The sequence below is a fragment of the Sorex araneus genome, chromosome 2, assembly GCF_027595985.1.
Source record: "Sorex araneus isolate mSorAra2 chromosome 2, mSorAra2.pri, whole genome shotgun sequence".
In the NCBI taxonomy this organism is placed as follows: domain Eukaryota; kingdom Metazoa; phylum Chordata; class Mammalia; order Eulipotyphla; family Soricidae; genus Sorex; species Sorex araneus.
This window is the reverse complement of record NC_073303.1, coordinates 24,393,893-24,413,477: the sequence shown is the minus strand read 5'-3', so window position 1 is coordinate 24,413,477 and position 19,585 is coordinate 24,393,893. Positions and strand designations below refer to the sequence as shown.

At 36.0% G+C, this 19,585-nt stretch overlaps 1 protein-coding gene across 1 annotated transcript in view; it reads left to right on the top strand.

The window, feature by feature from the left end:
- TMEM170B (transmembrane protein 170B) overlaps positions 1-19,195 on the top strand; it is a 38,283-nt gene extending 19,088 nt beyond the window's left edge. The window contains exons 2-3 of the mRNA XM_055127085.1: positions 211-381; positions 11,937-19,195. Coding sequence (XP_054983060.1) covers positions 211-381; positions 11,937-12,067 — 302 coding nt within the window. The 3' untranslated portion in view covers positions 12,068-19,195. The remainder of the gene's footprint in view (positions 1-210; positions 382-11,936) is intronic.
- Positions 19,196-19,585: the final 390 nt, after the last annotated feature.

Here is a 19,585-nt window from a genome sequence, read left to right as displayed (position 1 = left end):
CTTTAACCTTCTGAAGTTATGCACAAAATTACTATCAAGCGTTATTGATGATATTCGTTGAGAAATTAATTTAGCACTGCCATGTGTCAAATACTGTACTAAACAATTTTATATTATATTTATACTAGACATTGGGGCTCACTATTTGTTAAATGAAATGTAATGAGATATGTTTCAGCAAAATTATTAACACTTCCTATTTCTTTTCAGAGATGTGGTACTGGATCTTTCTCTGGGCTCTCTTCTCCTCTCTGTTTGTCCATGGTGCTGCTGGAGTGTTGATGTTTGTGATGCTACAAAGGCATAGGCAGGGAAGAGTAATCTCTGTCATTGCAATCAGCATCGGATTTCTGGCTTCTGTAACTGGAGCAATGATAACTAGTAAGTTGCTTTTGTTTTGTTTAAGGACATTATTTTATATGCATTTGTGGTTTTGGTAATTTTGTTCTTATTATAAATATAACTATATTATCTTTCATGTAGATTTTTTTCCAGCACTGGAAGCTAGAGATCAGTTTATTAAACACGTAGCTTTGTATTTCTGCTTTGTGAAGTTTTGGTGGGAAGTATAAAAACTTATAAAATAGGCAAGAACAAAGCAATTCATGGGAAAAATTGTAGTGGATATAGTTTCTGTTTTCAATATGTTATCTGCCTAGTGAGAGAAATGGTAGGAATAAAAATATGATAGTGTAAAATGAAAATACAGTCTTTGGTCTTTATCATTTGACTCTGACTACAAAAGAAAGTATAAAGCATAAGCATAGAATTATAAAAGTTAAAGCTGAATTGTATTAATACAGAGCTGTAAATATAAATGTCTTTTCTTAACATAAATTATTATGACAAAGATCTCACCTAGCCATTAGAGTCTCTTCTAGCTGTTTACAAGTTTGCTATTATGTACTCATGCTAAAAGTACTCTCATGTACTTTTCATGCAGAACTTTTGGTTCCTTCTCAACATTGTTTTTAGTCCCCAGATTCAACTTTAGGTTCAAATATTTAGTTCTGGTTTCTACTGTGCTTGATGATCCAGAACGTAAGTGCATCCTGTTGAGACTGTAGGGTACGACAACTGCTTTCTTAAATCAGTTCTCCCAGAAACTTTCCTATCCGTTGCTATTTGTCACTTTGAGAGAATAATAGAGGCTTATATTGCCACTCACTTCTGGTCTGTTTCCATATATAGGGCCTCTCTACTACCACCGAATCTGTTTCAAGACTCTTCAAGAAGGAAAGGACTTTCCCCTTTTGAGTCTATCTCTAGACCTAGAGACAAGAAAGACCCTTTTTCCTCTGGACTCCTTCCTATTTTTCCCATAATCACCTTTTCCCAGAGTGACTGATCTTTTCTTGAGAAAAAAAAAAAAAACCCTGTACCATTTAACTTTCTTCAGTCCCACAAAAATCACTGTATTACTGTCATCCCATTGATCATCGATTTGTTTGACCGGGTGCCAGTAATGTCTCCATTCATCCTAGCCCTGAGATTTTAGCAGCCTCTCTTTACTTGTCCTTCCCAATAGTGCCGCATTGGAGGCTCTTTCAGGGTCAGGGGAATGAGACCCATTATTGTCACTGTTTTGGGCATGTCGAATACGCCATGGGGAGCTTGCCTGGCTCTGCCACACAGGCGTAATACTCTCGGTAGCTTGCTCGGTTCTCCGAGAGGTTTTGTGAGAGGTTCTCCCTCACAAAGATAGTTGTGGGAGATCGTGGTTTTGTTTTCTCATTCTTCACCTACTACTTGGTTTTACTCTTATGATCTTGTGTGAGGCTTTTATTGTTGCTTTGTTACTGCATCCAGCCTCTAACTATTCTATGGTCCTTTTCCCTTTTGCTATCATAGTTTAAAGTTAAGTGTTCAGGCTTAGCTGAAGTATAGAATATGCATAGTCTGAGTAATAGAGTCAGATAGAAGTATAGAATTGAAGTCTATTCTATAGACCATGGAAAACAAGTATTTTTCAAGAGTTTTGATAATGTCAAAACATTTTTTAAGGAAAGTTCATTATATAACTGGATGTAGAGTATAGCTTACATGTAACTGGATATAAAATATATTTTACACACCAAGTGAAAACTCTAAAAGAGCAGGCACCTTGTCTGTTTTCATCACTGCTGTGTACTTAGAGCATGATATAGACTAAAAAATACTGGGTGGATGGATTATGAGACAAAGGATGAAAGGAAGGAAGAAGGGAAGGAAAAGATTTTTTAAGAAAAGGTGAAAGAGGAGGAATTAAGGCATTAAGTGTAACATGACCTTGGAGCTGAGATATGATCTAGAGTAACAGCAGGTGGGGAAAGGAGTTGATAGGAACTGTATGTGGCATAAGAAAAAAATTAGTTACTATTTACTATGTTGGCATAAAAAGAGACTGAAAGGGACCGTGAATGTTTTTGATGTGGGCCACACTTCTATCTATGTTTAGAACAGTGAACAGGGGGAGAAGAAGAAACAGTTTATATGTGTATTTATAAATTCTTGTAAAATTTTAAAGAGATCATGAGAGGGATCAGAGTGATAGTACAGCAAGTATTTTTTAGGGTGCTTGCCTTGCATGTGGCTGACCCAGGTTCAGTCCCTGGCACTACGTATAGTTCCCTGAGTCCTGCCAGGAATGATCCCTGAGCACAGAGCCAGGTGTGAGCCCTGAGCACTGCCAGGAGTGGCCCCAAAACCAAAATAAATAAAGAAAGCATGAAAAATATCATTTTACTTCCATTTATTTCTAACAGTAATATTTTTTTCAATTCAGTCATACTATATTTTGTTTCTATTTAGATTTATTTCCAGAATAATTTTCAATTTTAGTTGCACAGAGGTATAGGTATTTGAATATATTTTCTTTTGTTAATCTTACAGTCTTATCTTTTACAGTAAGGTCTAATTTAGTACAGGAAATATTTTCTTAAAAGTCAGCAGAGAGAGAGAGAAGGCTATCTAGTATTTTTTTTTGGGGGGTGGTACAGGGGTGCCCCCAAGCATAGCTCAAAGGCCCAGAACCTACTCCAGGATAACCTGGCCATTGGTCCAGTGTGAAACTGGAGGATGTGGTACTGCACAATCCCTGTGGTGCCGAGATTGTCTGGGCTACTCTGGCCATGCCCGGTGCTTCCAGGGCTATCCCCAGTAATGCCTGGAGGCCATGTCATGCTGGGAATTACACTGTGTAGCTTCATGCAAGGCCCAGACCCTAACGCCTATAGTAGCTCTCTGGCCCAAGAAATTATTTATTTATGTGTTTTTTATTGAATCACTGTGAGCTACAGTTACAAAACTTTCATGTTTGAGTTTCAGTCATCCAATGATCAAACACCCACCCCTTCAGTGTGCAACACCCAGTGTACATTTTCCACCACCAGTGTTCCCAGTATTGCCCCCTCCCCCCATCTCTCACTCTCCCTGTCTCCATGGCAGACAATTTCCCTCATACTCTCTCTCGCTCTACTTTTGGGCATTATGGTTTGCAATACAGATGAGAGGCCATCATGTTAGGTCCTTTGTCTACTTTCAGCACACATCTCCCATCCCGAGTGATCCCTCCGACCATCATTGACTTAGTGATCCCGTCTCTATCCCAGCTGCCTTCTCCCCCAGCTCATAAGGCAGGCTTCCAACTGTGGAGCAGTCTTCCTGGCTCTTGGCTCCACTGTCCTTGGGTGTTAGTCTCATATTATGTTATTTTATATTCCACAAATGAGTGCAGTCTTTCTATATCTGTCCCTCTCCTTCGGACTCATTTCACTTAGCCTGATACTCTACATGACCATCCACTTATAAGAAAATTTCATGACTTCATCTTTCCTAACAGCTGCATAGTATTCCATTGTGTAGATGTACCAAAGTTTATTTAACTAGTCATCTGTTCTTGGGCACTCAGATTGCTTCCAGATTCTGCCTATTGTGAACAGTGCTACAATGAACATGCAGGTGCAGCTGTCATTTCTACTGTGCTTTTTTGCACCCTCGGGATATATTCCCAGAAGTGGTATTGCTGGGTAATATGAAAGCTCGATTTCTAGTTTTTTAAGGAATGCCCATATCATTTTCCAAAAGTGCTCCATCAGTCGGCATCCCCACCAACAATGAAAGAGACTCCCTTTCTCCCCAGATTTGCACCAGGTTGTTCTTATTCTTTTTGATGTGTGCCAGTCTCTGTGGTGTGAGGTGATATGTCATTATTGTTTTGATTTGTATATCCCTGATGATTAGTGATGTAGAGCATTTTTTTCATGTGCCTTTTGGCCATTTGTATTTCTTTTTCTTTCTTTTATTTCTCTTTGGATCACACCCGGTGATGCACAGGGGTTACTCCTGGCATTGCACTCAGGAATTACTCCTGGAGGTGCTTTGGGGACCATATGGGATGTTGGGAATCAAACCCAGGTCAGCCGCATGCAAGGCAAACGCTCTACCTTCTGTACTATCGTTCCAGCCCCTGTATTTCATTTTTGAGGAAGCTTCTGTTCATTTCTTCTCCCCATTTTTTGATGGGGTTGAAAGGTTTTTTTCTTGTACAATTCTACTAATGTCTTGTATATTGTATATTCTGGATATTCACCCTTATCTCATGAGTATTGGGTAAGTAGTTTTTCCCATTCCATCTGCTTTCTCTGTATCTTGGTCACTGTTTCTTTTAAGATGCAGAAGCTTCTTAGTTTCATGTAGTCCCATTTGTTTATGTTTGTTTCTATTTGCTTGGTCAGTGGTGTTTCATCCTTAAAGATGCCTTTAGCTTCAGTGTCATGGAGGCTTTTGCTTACATTTTCCTCCGTGTACCTTATGGATTGAGGTCTGATATTGAGGTCTTTAATCCACTTTGACTGACTTTTGTGCCTGGTGTTAGACTGAGGTCAGTGTTCATTTTTGTGCAGGTAGGTATCCAGTTTTCCCAGCACCACTTGTTAAAGAGGCTTTCCTTGTTCCACTTCACAATTCTTGCTCCTTTATCAAAGATTAAGTGATCATATATTTGAGAGTCTGTGACAAAATACTCAACTCCATTCCATTGGTCTGCCAGTCTGTTTCCTAGAAATTATTTTAAATTTTGGAGACTAGATCAGCATTGTCAGAACTATTTAATTCTGTCATTGTGACTTAATACCAACTGTATATCTCTATACATGCTCTTTTTTTCATTATCAGTAGTATACGAGATTATCTCAAAAAATAAAACTAATTTGGGTGCTAGAGAGATGATACAGCAGGTAGGGCACTTGCCTTGACTTGTCCAACCTGGGTTGAATCCCTTGTACCCATATGGTCTTCCCTGGAGCACTCCTAGGGATAATCCTGAGTGCAGAGCCAAGAGTAATCCCTGAGCACCAGAGAGTCTGGCCCCAAGCCCCCTTCTACAAAAGCTAGTTAAAAATACATGTTTTTAGTGTCTTCAGTGTTTTCAGAATCATTTATTTTTTTTCATTTCTACCATACCTTTTAAAAATTTTTTTATTTTATTTATTATTTTTAAATTAATTTATTCATTTTTCATTATTGAATCACCATGTGGAAAATTACAATGCTTTCAGGCTTAAGTCTCAGTTATGCAATGCTGAAACACATATTCCACCACCAAAAAAACCCCAGTATACCTCCCATCCCTCCCCCCACCCACCTGTGTAACTGATAAATTTCACCTTACTTTCTCTTTACTTTGGTTACATTCAATATTTCAACAAAAAACTCACTATTATTACTAGGAGTTCTCCACTAGAGACAGACCTGCTGTGGAGAGCGCGGTTTTGGATTTCTGTATGTTAGCAACTAAATCCAGGGAAATTTCTTCCAGAAATTGGATCATTGCGAGCTTGTATCTCTCATTAGTAGACCTCATAATATGGCGGTCGCCATGCCCTTCCTCCCCAGCAAGGAAAAGGCGAGAGAGAAAAACCTTTCCCCTCCAGGGCAGGCATGGGGCCACCGCTTAGTTCTTAGTCTGGAGACATTCTGCAAGGAGCTCCCGGTACCAAAAGGATTATAATTGCCAGCAGCCGCTGTGTTCTGAGATTGGTTTCTGTGCCTCTGGGATAATGGACGCCCAGGGGTGGCGGAGCCATTCCTGAGCATATATTTTTTATATCAGGAAAGGTCATGCGGCCGCGTAAACAGTTAAAAACTATACAAAATAGTTTTCTTTAGAACTAGAAGTCTTTTCTGACTACTTTTAGATTGTGTAGTGATGTGAAGTAATAGGAACTTTTGTAACTCTGATTTTGGAGGGAAGTTGTTTCCTAACTGATGACCACATATTCTTCCTAATGTAGAATGTAACTTCTGGGGGAGAAAAATGGTAATTGGTGTTCTTTTCTGGATAATATGTATTAAATGTCAACTTGTGGAAAATTTTGTAGTTTCATGTTTTGTTTCTTCAGGTTTTAATCTCATCATTCTAGGCTACTTAAAGATTTTTTTTAAAAGATTACAAGAAAAACAAAGTCATTTAGTAGTTTTATTTTTCATTAGAACATGGGGTCTTCCAAAGTTAAATAAACCCATGTTATTCCTCCATTTTATCTTTCATTCAGTAGCTTAATACTGAATAAAATTATCAACTTCTTTGGACAAGATTACAGTTAAGTAGATATGGTTTTAGAATGCACTGTTTTATTTTTTTACTTATTCCCTTTTGACTTTGTCTCTTAGGGTGTTTTTCCATAGCTTTGGCCTCCAGTTAAATTTCTTATGGGGGATATCCCAAACACTAATTTTTCTTACGCTTCATGTTAAGCCAAAAATCTTTAAACCCCCAAATCTGAAATTTTAAAGAATGCTGCTAACTATATTATCTTAAGATATTAAGTTTTTTCTGTGTGTATGTTTATGTAGGATTGTATCTTTTCTGACATGTAACTTTTATAGGGGTGTTTTTCACTACTGAAATATGCTATTTTGATTATTATATTTTGTTGTACATGTTTATGCATATTTCTATATAGATAGTAATCTTTAGTTTGTTGCATATGAAAATTATTTTCTTTATGCTTTGTATAAACAAGTCTTTGTGGATTTCTCTCTTTAAAGATCTTGGACAGTTCTCTTTTCCTAAAATAAAATATTTTAAGTTTATTATTTTGTTCCTTAGTATTTCTTTAACCTGTCTAATATTTATTTGTGAAGTAGAGACCTAGATTTCTTTCTTCTAAATAACTACCAGTTATTTTAGCAACATTTATTGAATTTAAAATCATTAATTGGAAGTGCCTTTACTACTGTGGCAACAGCTAATTAGACTTAGAATGGTATCTAGTCCTTATATGTACTCCAAAGAATCTTTCAAGTATTCATTTCCATTTCTGTTCATTCTGGCCTCCAGTTGTATGAAGTAAGACACAGGTCTACCAATTGCTCAGACTGACACAACTGTTAGGTAGTGGAGTTTGAACTTTAATCCGTGAGTGTAACTCCAAAACCTATGACTTAATTTTGTATAAGCATGAGACATTTGAATCAACAGATTGCTTTCCATTTTCCTTGCAGCCCAAGATAGTAGTTGCTTTAATTTTATATTTCTTGCATCCTTTTATTTTTTATTTATTTATTTAAAAAAAATTTTTTATTGAGTCACCATGTGGAAAGTTACAAAGTTTTCAGGTTTAAGTCTCAGTTATATAATTCTTGAACACCCATCCCTTCACCAGTGCACAAATTCCACCACCAAGAATCACAGTATAGCTCCACCCAGCCCCCCACCCCGCCTGTGTAACTGATAAATTTCACTTTACTTTCACTTTACTTTGATTACATTCAATATTTCAACAAAAAAACTCACTATTATTGTTTGGAGTTTCTTCCCCCTAAAGTCAGACCTGCTGAAAAGGAAGCATTTGATAATTTGTTTTCCATTGCTGAGAATGGAGAGATATGAGGTCGAGTGGCCGCACTAGCGGCCGCACGGTTTTGGATTTCTGTATTTTAGATTTTAGTAACTAAGTCCAGAGAAATATCTGCCAGAAATTGCGTCATTGCAAACTTGTACTTCTCAGCTATTTTATATTCCACATATGAGTGCAATCTTTCTATGTCTGTCTCTTTCTTTCTGACTCATTTCACTCAACATGATACTTTCCATGTTGATCCACTTATATTCTTGCATCCTTTTAAAAAGTTAATCCTATGACAAAAAGGAGGTCAGATTGTGGCTTTTAAAAATGAAGATAGTTCAGAGAGATGCAGATCAAAACAACTTTGAGATACCACCTCACACCACAGAGACTAGCACACATCCAAAAGAACAAAAGCAACCGCTGTTGGAGAGGATGTGGGGAGAAAGGGACCCTTCTTCACTGCTGGTGGGAATGCCGACTGGTTCAGCCCTTCTGGAAAACAATTTGGACGACTCTCAAAAAATTAGATATTGAATTCCCATTTGACCCAGCAATACCACTGCTGGGAATATATCCCAGAGAGGCAAAAAAGTACAATCGAAACAACATCTGCACATGTATGTTCATCGCAGCACTGTTTACAATAGCCAGAATCTGGAAAAAACCCGAATGCCCCAGAACGGATGACTGGTTGAGGAAACTTTGGTACATCTATACAATGGAATACTATGCAGCTGTTAGAAAAAAGGAGGTCAAGAATTTTGTAGTCAAGTGGATGGGCATGAAAAGTTTCATGCTGAGTGAAATGAGTCAGAAAGAGAGAGACAGACATAGAAAGATTGCACTCATCTATGGTATATAGAATAACAGAGTGGGAGACTAACACTCAAGAACTGTAGAAATAAGTACCAGGAGGTTGACTCCATGGCTTCGAGGCTGGCCTCACGTTCCGGGGAGGGGTCAACTCAGAGAAGCGATCGCCAGCTACATTGTAGTCGAGGGCCATGTGGGGGAAGGGAGTTGCGGGCTGAATGAGGGCTAGAGACTGAGCACAGCGGCCACTCAACACCTTTATTGCAAACCACAACAGCTAATTAGAGAGAGAAAACAGAAGGGAATGCCTTGCCACAGTGGCAGGGTGGGGTGGGGGGGAGATGGGATTGGGGAGGGTGGGAGGGACACTGGGTTTACGGGTGGTGGAGAATGGGCACTGGTGAAGGGATGGGTTCCAAACTTTGTATGAGGGAAGTATAAGCACAAAAGTGTATAAATCTGTAACTGTACCCTCACGGTGATTCTCTAATTAAAAATAAATAAATTAAAAAAAAATAAAATAAAATAAAATAAAAATGAAGATAGTTGAGGACATGCACTGTAAATAAAAAAATTTTCAGATTTATTTTACTATAATTTCTGATGAAATTATTTTCTGAATTCCATGTTTTCATTTTTACTTCTTATAAATATGAAACAATAGAATGATACTTAGATTTATAGCCAGACAAACCTGAACTGAAGTTTCAGCTTTTGCACTTACTGTATTTCTTTGTCATATTTCTGAATGTCCAATTTTTCATCTTGAAATTAGGTAATAAATACTCAGAAATGGTACAGTTTTGGGAGTAGGAACCTTCTGTGCTCTGCTCAGAGTGCCAGGGACCCCCTGCTGGCGATTCTCTCGGCCAGCTGGACCAGCAGTTCAGTGGTAAGGCCTGAGGATGCAGTGTTGCTCAGGCCCTGTGGTGCCAGGGATTACTTGGACCACCCCAGCAGTGCCCAGGGGAAGCCCAAAGTCTACAACTCCCAGGTGCTCTGGGAACTTGTGGTGTTGGGGATTGAACCATTTCCAGGAATGGTGTAGTTTTGAAACAAACCAGTGTTTGTAAAGTTCTGGGTTGGAGAGGTAATTGCAGGGGTTAATGTGCTAACCCGGCAGGCAGCAGACCCTGATTACATCCCTGGCACCACTTCCAGTCCCCCACGTACTGCCAGGACTGAAGATACACGGTCTGTAGTAAATAAACATTTAGATTTTCTTCTTACAACTACTTAAGAAACTCATTTAGCTTAGATTAATCGTAGGTCTTCCTATGTATATCTTAAGGAGGAATCATGGGTTTTCCTGAGATTTTAAGCAAACTATTTAAATAAGATTAATTCTGAGCCAGTTTTATGAATAGATTTATGTCTCAAAAAATATTTTTTTCTTTAGGCATTGTGGCTTAAAAGACATTGCTAGTAAGAGCTTCAAACACAGAATCTTCCAGCTGCATGCCCTCCACCAGTGTTGGTGCCCCTCCACCTGCACCCTCTCCCCTCCCCACCACTCCCTTTCTTGGCACTCTTGGCTCTGTAATCCAGGACCAAGGATCTGTCATTTTATTTCTCTCTCTGCTCCATTGCTTGCCATTATAGCATGTATGGACAGGCTCCCTCTGCCCCCCGCCACCCTAGAAATAGTTTTAGGGGCTGGGAAAATAGTACAGGAGTTAGAGCACATGCCTTGTACGCACCAGCCTGTGGCACCACCAGGTATAGCCCCGGAGGCACCCCGAGCTCTCCGGGAAGTGTCGGTGCAAACCCTCCAGCACCAACAGCGTGGCCCAGGTCATCTTCAGCACCTCAGCTCCCAAGTAGCACTGCATCCTCGGTCCCTTAGATCAACTGAAAGGCCTGATGGGCTGCAAGTAGCAGGGAAGTGGCCTCTGGGCTCCCAGGAGACAGCCCGGGAGCGCCATCATACACAAACAGTTTTACGTCCGGTAGATCTGTGATATAGCGTGCTATAATTTAAATATCCTTTTATTTATGATTCCTGGATTTAATTTAAAAACCAGCCACTTAGATACTAAGTCATATATATGTTTTATACATATATATATTCTTAATCAAATGAAGTATCAAATTATTTGGGCTCTGCTATTCCAGTTGCATAGTCTAAATGATGTTTCCAAAAGCAGATGTCAGATTTATCTTTCATTTTTAATATAGTCTGCAAATAACTTTACAATTGTGTATGTAATTAATAAACTATTTTATCTAGTAGATTGTGAAATTAGTTATTCTTTTAAAAGATTTTTTCTGCTAAAAGACTGTAAGATAGTCTTTTAATGTTGGAGTTTCATTTTTCATTTCTCAAATTATATTAAATTGTGCAGTTCTCTTGTTCTATATAATTATCAGGATGTTGTGCTTTTACATAAAGATGGTAATGTGGTCTGGCCAGTTCAGTGATCTGGTGGGAGATTGTAAATTGATTTGCTCATTATTGATGAACATATTTGGTTTCAGTTAAGCAGCTTGTATTGAATATGTGTTTTGAAGTGAAATCAAAATGCTTATTTTTTTACGGGTTTTTTTTTATGGTTTTTTAAATATGGTTTGGAAAGGACTCCTTGCCAGGCTGTTTTCACTCGGGGCGCCCCAGAGGGGGGTGGGTGATAACCCTCCCCGCCCCAAGGGACCCAGCCCCAGTAGCCGACCTCCGCTACCCAACCACCGCCACACTCCAGGCTGATTTACAAAGACACTTCCTACCCATTTTCCATAATTGCCACACCGTATTTGATGGGGCTCAGACAGCAGGCAACAAATCATATTTATATACATATATATACACACATACACACAGAGACACATACACACACACATATATATATTTATATTTATATTTATACATACCTCTCGGAGAGCCTGGCAAGCTACCGAGAGTATCCTGCCTGCAAGGGCAGAGCCTGGCAAGCTACCCGTGGCGTATTCGATACGCCAAAAACAGTAACGAAAGGTCTCATTCCCCTGACCCTGAAAGAGCCTCCAATCATTGGGAAAGACAAGTAAGGTGAGGCTGCTAAAATCTCAGGACTGGGAGAAATAGAGTCGTTACTGGTGCCCACTCAAGTTAATCGAAGAACAGGATGACAGTGACAGTGTGATGGTTTGGAAATGTACAACTTCCTAATCACATGGAAACGCCTAGAAATTTATAAAATGAAAATACTGACTTGCTCTGTTTTGATCAAAAATGAGTTCATAAATTACAGCCACTTCGGATTTTATAAAGTAACGGGATGTTTCATTTTGTTTCCCTCCCTCTTTCTCCCCCAGGTGCAGCAGTAGCAGGCATTTACAGAGTGGCAGGGAAGAACATGGCCCCGCTAGAAGCTCTGGTGTGGGGAGTTGGACAGACTGTACTGACATTGATCATCTCCTTTTCAAGGATCCTTGCTACACTTTGAGGTTTCTGTGGAAATGGTTTACTTCACACCGATGCTCAGAACAGCATTGCTAAGGAGCGAGAATGGAAGGGAGCGAGAAACGTGGAAGCAGCCGAATCACAGGCTTCGAGCTCTGTGGAAAGATCGCCCTCTGGTGTTCAAGTGATTGCACTACCGCACTGCACCTTACGTGCCTCCGTCCCAGACAAGGCGCATTACACGATGTGAAGCTACAAGAAGAGCACCTTGTTTAGCTGTCAATCAGATTAACATTGGTGTTGAATGCTCATTTTTAACAGTGTTGTGTTAAAGTTAGAGGGACGCTTTGAGGAGTCGATATATGTGCCAAACACTTGTTTTGTTTTTTTAAAAAACACTTATCATGTGACAGTTTGCAAGTGTAGATGCTAGATGAGTGCTGTGAACATATTTGACACAAATTCAGGTAATGTAGTGAGAATTTTGTTTTGTAATGCTAAATTCCATATGAGTGCTGAATGCTGAATCATTTAATGTGAGATAAATTATTTGAGTTTATTGTGAGCATTTATGGGATTTAGGGCTTTAGGCATTGTTTTAATTTATGCTGAAATAATAATCAAAAACTAGCTGAACTCTTTTAAAGACTCAAATTAGATCTATAGGGTGCATCCTTTTCACTCACTTAAATAACACTCTTTTGATAGCTTCCCTCATACATATTTAATTGATAAGAATTAAAAAATTTTATGGGTCACACTCATTGTAGTTTGTGTGTCATAAAAATATAATTTGAAAATTTCTTATACATTTTGTAAGAAAAGAAGTCTGAAATGCATGTTGCATTCCTTGACCCTCCTAAAGAAGGTTTTTGCCATGTGTCTCATGGAGAAAACATTTTTAAGTAGTATCTCAGTGGGATTATACCTCTTGTTGCATATAGCTTGGTTTTTGACAAAATACAAATATTCTTTCATTTCTGGAGTATTAACTATATTTCAGGAGTGGCCTAAATTAGGCTGTGAAAACAACAAGCCTCATTTGTATATAAGTAACAAGTCATATAGTAATGTAATAAACCCTCTTTGGATGTGTGGTAATACAATTTTGCTAAGTAAAAATTGGGAGAAATTGTAAATGGAAAATTTTTAATTTGGCAACTAATCTGAACATATCAGTACAGTACTAAACATATTTGAATGATTCATTTCAATTTGGTCAGCTCTTGATGCTATTTAATTTGTTAAAATTTAATAATGACATTTATTTTAAATGAACAAAATTCTAAGTATAAGAGGTTTTGGAAGTTATAATTTTAAAAAGTATAGAAAGTGAAAGAAGCAGAACATCATTGAATTTGTCTCCTACTGAGATTTCTAAATATCTGAGATATATATGTGATAAATCAATAGAAGAGCCACTGCAGAGAATATGAGTTAAGGACAATCCAAAATATTGATCTGTGATTTGAGCCTTGCTATTTTATAACTTGATTTTTGGTAAAAGCAGGTTTCTGTTAGGTCCCATTCAGATTTAATATCATTGTTACCCTTGTCATTAAAATCAGAATATGTTAACTACCTTAACAGTGAAGAGTTGGGAGGGTAGAGCCAGTTTTTGGTGTTTACTGATCCTGTTGCTTGAAAGTTTGTTTAGAAAGATAAGTAACCATTTCTTTTTCAAAATGTGTAATTTGAAAATTATCCTTTTTATTATGCACAGGCCTGAAATTATTTTTATATCTTTGTTATATGCCTGATGTTTTCCCAAATTAAATTTAGGCATTAGTTTTCCAAACTAATTTGATTTATCTTTCTCTTTTAGACTTGAATTGTATTTCTCCTTTATTTTGACTGTTCTACCAGTAATTTTAAAGTATTCGTATTCTTTGAGAGGAATTATCACTAGCATGTGAAAATTATTTCAGATCCACAAAATGAATGTTTATTTTAATATATGATTATTTTATGATTTAAGAAACTGTCGTGTTAGGGTAATTGGAGTGTTTGGTTCAGAATATAGAATTAACCATGAAGTAATGTGTGAATGTATGGACCAAAGAGATTTATACTCTTGTTTTTACTCTAGAATGGAAGTATAATTGGATGATTAATAGTTTGTAGAGTGTCCATTATTGAATTGTTGTACATTGTGAAGAGAGAGAGAGTGTGTGTGTGTATGTGTCTGTGCGCATGCTTTTAGCATTTGGGGGAGTTCTTGTTTTTTTTGTTTTTTTTTTTTCTGTTTGTAGTTCTTTCCATTGGTAGTTTATTTACTGTCAGTATTGATGTCTTGAAATGCAGTTGAATAGTGAACTAATTAATTTGACATACAGCTGTTTCTATGCTATTTTTTTAAGTTAGTGATTTTCCTAAGAAATGTTTAACTATATATATCTTATACTTCCATATACATGAAGAAATGTTTAATGATATATACATATCATTATATACATCCAAATGTATAAAGCTGCTATATAAATAGTATAATTGAAAAGCTATTGTTCAGTGAACACTTTAATGTTCTAGTGGGAAATTTGATAAATTTGTTCGATTTAATGATTTTTTTAAATAGTCAAGAATGTTTAAGATTTTTTTATTTGGGGAATTTTTTCTTGGTTTAATAGAGCTAGAAATCTTTATGATATGATAGAAGTTGTTATTGATATATTTGGGTCACACCTTCTTAAAATTTCTGTAATTTTGCAGTGAAGTTTCTTTGTGATACGTGCAAGAAGGGTGGTATCCTCTGCAGTTAATACTCCTTTATTTAAAAATATTTACTAAGATATTGCTGATAATGTAATCAGTTCCCAAGGAATAAATTCCTGTGCCCAATCTAATTATTACTTAAGATACTAATTGGAAATTTTCACAGGTCCTAGTTAGGGGACCTCCTGTAAAAGCTATAGAAAAAGTGCTTAAAACATTTTAGATGAAGGAGATATAAGTTGTCTTCCAAGTGGATGATTTCAATAAAGTCCTCTGAGGAGGCTTGTAATGTATTATATTCAGTACTTGTAACTTACTGTTCTTCTGTTAGGTCTTCAAACAGTGTTATAGTTTGTTTCCTAATGTGCTTTCCAAGTATTTGCAGTATACTTTTTTGCAAACCTATCTGCAAGGGTTTTAAATACTTTAAAGTGGAAAATAAAGAAATAAGTTGTTCTTTATATCATATATTTGTGATATAAAGATGGGCGATTTCAAATTAAAGAATGTTAAGGTGTTGAGACAACCTCTAAAATGAGTGAGTGGTTGGGGCCACTAAGTTAATATGCTCCAACGAATTTAGTTTTGCAAATATTTTGGGTGAATCTGCTATTATAAAGTGTTGTACCAAGTACTTTGTGTACTAAGTACAAAGGTGGCTAGGATGAACTGTTGCCCACAGAGTCCCCAAGAGCTAGCAAAATGATTTTAAATAAGAAGGTTGTAATAATATTTGTTTCTAGTTGAGAGTTTAAGTCCTTTTCCTCTCCCCGATTCTTCTGTTTTCTTTCCAAATTTTACACCAAATGGTGCTTCTATAATGATACCATTGCTCTGAAATACATATACCAGACCCTTTAACTTGTCCACATTTTTTTTAGGAATGGAGAAGGCAGTATATCTTGACAGTAATTGATCAATGGATAGTCATTCAAATTTTCTAAGTTTTACTTTTTAATATCAATACAGGTATTAGAATTGAATACATGATTTTTAAAAATATATTTGTTTTTCATTTAGTTTTCCAAATATTAAGGAAACTAAAGAATTTCTATTGTGATTCAGTTTCCATTATGTTTTCCTTTGTATTTTTCTCCACTCTTTATTTTTAAAACCAGCATGTATTTGTCAATGAGTGTTTGTGGGAGTTGATGATGGTGGAAAAGAGCAGGGAAGGAAGGATGGGATTGTGTTTACCACTGGTTAAAATAGAAAAATGGTAGATGAAACTATGCATTTGTTTCTTTACCCCTATTTTACTTTCTTTGACCTCATTAAGCTGATGTCCATTACATTTCTGCTATGTACACCTAATAAAGTTTTAGAGATGAAAATATCTTCTCTACATAATCATCTCTCTTTCTCCCATTGGGTATTTTGACTTTGAAGTATAGTCCCAATTTTATAGGATTATAATGAGGCCCTAGTGTCTACCAGTTTCTTGCTTCTGTGGACTGAAGGTGGTTAATTAGTAGCTAATTGTTCAGTGTTTTTTTTTTAATAAAAAGGAAATACTAGTATTTTAGATTCATACCGATTCTATAATTCAAGAAGTAACAAGATGCTAAGGGTATTTTTGGAAATATTTCCAACTACTTCCCTCTTGGTATTGCACACTTTTCCCTCAGAAAGTCTTCATCAGAATCTCTGCAGAACCATTATTTGTTTTTAAGATATGAGAAATGTGGAAAATAATTAAGGAATTTTGGTAAAATTAACTTGCAGAAAAGATTGGCAGCACTTGATGGATAGCTAGGAAACTGCTATTTTAATAATCAGAGGTGAGAATGAATCTCAGGAGTTAGAACTGATGATAACAAATGGTCCCAAGTTATTTTAACTTCAGTTTCAATAAAAGTTTTCACTTTTTGTTTTGTTTTGTTTTATTTGAGACCACACCTGGTGGTGTTTAGGGGCTACTCCCGGGATTATACCCAGGTTTCTTGCATGTAAAGCATGTGCTTCAGCCTGTCGAGCTATCCTGATCCCTAAAAAAAGCAAAAGAAAAAAATCAAACATGGTTGTATTTTGTAGCAGAAGGAAGTTTAAAGACAGGAAGAAAAGTTGGAGGGATAACTAACACACAAAAGCAAAAAACAAAAGTTTTTGAGGAGATTGCTGAATTATCTAAAACTGTATCTGAAATTGTTTGAGAAAATAATGCATATTATATAAAGTATTTTCAGTAAATGTGGAGATGTATCAATGAATATTTTATTAAATTTGGGGAAATAATTCAAATTTCTGACTATGAACTTTGTTGATCCTCTTTGTTGAACTAACATTTCATCCCGTTCTTGATTTTAAGAACTAATTCAATTTCTTAAACGTCTCCAATTATCTTCCATATAGATGTCATGTTGTTATGGTTTAAACATGTACAGGTTGTTGGTAGAATTAGAGATGTTGGTTTAGAAGAGATGTTCTTAACACCTAGTGGTTATGCAGCTGTAATGTTATTGAAAATAAATGCTATAGGCAAATCAAGAAAGCATGAGTCTCACATAATTTTTAGATTAGATATAACACATATATCTCCCCTTGATGGTAATAACCTGATTATACATTTTTGGGGAAAATGTATTTAGTTATGTGTCTGAAACTGGCAAATAGTGTATCATAAATATGTATGAAGAGGAACGATAGTGCATAATAACCAGCTACACCCTTTCCCTATTAAATTCTATATATTGGTAATTTTTTTAAAAATCAGTTTTTTTCAGAGCCCTGTATAAATGATAGTTGTTGAAAATGCTACTAATAACAGAAGGTTTGCTTTAAGTTAAAATATCTGACATCACTAAATGTCTTTAAGAAGTAACATTTTAGTTTCCTTCAGAGGAAGCACTTGTTTGAATAATTTTTTTAAAATTTGCTTTCAATACTGGATGAATGAATTGATAGTGTAATTGTTGACATTTGTGATATCAGAAGAATTCACAATGTAAGAATTTTCTAAAATTTTGGCCCTCTTCCCAGCACACACACACACACACGCATGCATTCACGAACACAGCAGAAGTGAGCTTAATACATTTGGATGAACAATATGAAATTCCCCAGTATTGTTTTCCTCATATAACTTGGGTAAAATTCATAAGATTCTACCATAAAGTATTAACTCCTTACTCTAGTCATTCTAGAATGAGGGAAATTAACTTACTTTAAATTTACTAAAATGCCTTTACTTAAATACCAAAATAGAGTTTACCTGATTGGTATAAAAAGGACTAACTTTCAAATTGTATTAACTCTTAGACCACTGATGAATCATTTAGTAAACCACAGTACAGTTTTTAAAAGCTAAATGATGCCTTAGTGCCTTGGAAGTTAAGATACTTTTGCAAAGTGATTTTAGCAAGATTCATGATTGGAAAATCAGAGTTTAGGAATGGTGCAAAGGAACTAATGGTCTAATAAAAATCTATTATTTCACCTTGACTATGACAGATAACTACTTTCAATATATTTTCATGATTTATTATGTAGTTTTTTCCTTTTCCAAGCAGGTATGAAATGTGACATATTTTAGTCAAGACAATTACATGTGGGATTTTAAAGTTTAGTTTTTTTTAATCTATATATTCTAGTGTGAGCAGTGTAAGTTTTATATTGTAGTACAAGGCAGACACTTTATTTAACCTTTAGGACTATGTTTACCATCAGGGATTATTTTTACCTTAGGAATAATGTACTGTGAAGCTTAAAGACAGGAAGAATAGAATAAACGTTGAAGGAATAATGCACAAAAACAAAGGCATAAATGATGAAGTACCCTGCATTATGTGAATAGTTTTCCCCCTTTTGTTAAGACTGTAAACTACACTGTATGAGTATGTGTACTGCATGTTTACATAATACAATTTAATTTTGAAGGATTATTTATGTTTATGTATAATATCTAACAAGATGTAAATATTGTATACTATTGATTTTTAATTTTATATAAGCAATTTTTTATTTCTTAACTCATGTACAAATATTATTGTGTATATAGCATAATTTCCTGGAGAACACAAATTTTGCAGTAAATTTTAATTTAATGTGATAAGCATCAGGTTACTCTTAGAAATGTTGCTCTTTATTTTAAATTATCTTCACTCCTTTTAGTCAAAGGGCAGCAATAAATAGTGCAAGTTATTTTTGATTATAGAAACTTGTTCTACAAAAACAGGATCTGGTTTCACATCGTTGCTTTAAGGAAAAGATGCACAATTAATACCATCCACTGTCTAGTCACAGGACTATTTCTGAGGTCCACACGTGTCTCTCCTCTTTGTAATATACAGGGTGAACTCTTTACTGATACACAAAAACAATTGTTAAAAAAGAATCCAGCACTTAAATCTCATTACACAGAGTTTATTAGATTAAAAATTTGTAATATACAATATTTTAATAAAGTTTCTGTATTTAATTTCATGCACTTATATATAAATAAATCTGTCTTTAAACGCTCTATGGGGCTTTTGATTCTTGATGGCACTTTTTCAGCTCATTTATTGTAGATAGACACAAATGTTTTCTCTTACTCTTTTTGTCACTTTTTATAAACCAGTTTTTCTTAAATATCTTGGAGGTATGATGGCAAAGGCAGAGTTGCTTTGAGTTTTTATTTTTTCCAAGACCAATACTATTCCACATAAGTACCTGCTTCTAAGAGTTCCTTAAAAAGCTTGCTCTCACAGCATTAAATGACTACCATTACTGACTGTTATCAGACATTTCATAAGTGTCATTAACACTTAATGGCATTAATGTGGTACACCTATTGTATCATCTGAAAAAGGTTCAGGTAAGTAAAGAATTTCTCAAAGTCATACAGCTAATGCTAAGTTGGGGTTTCCTA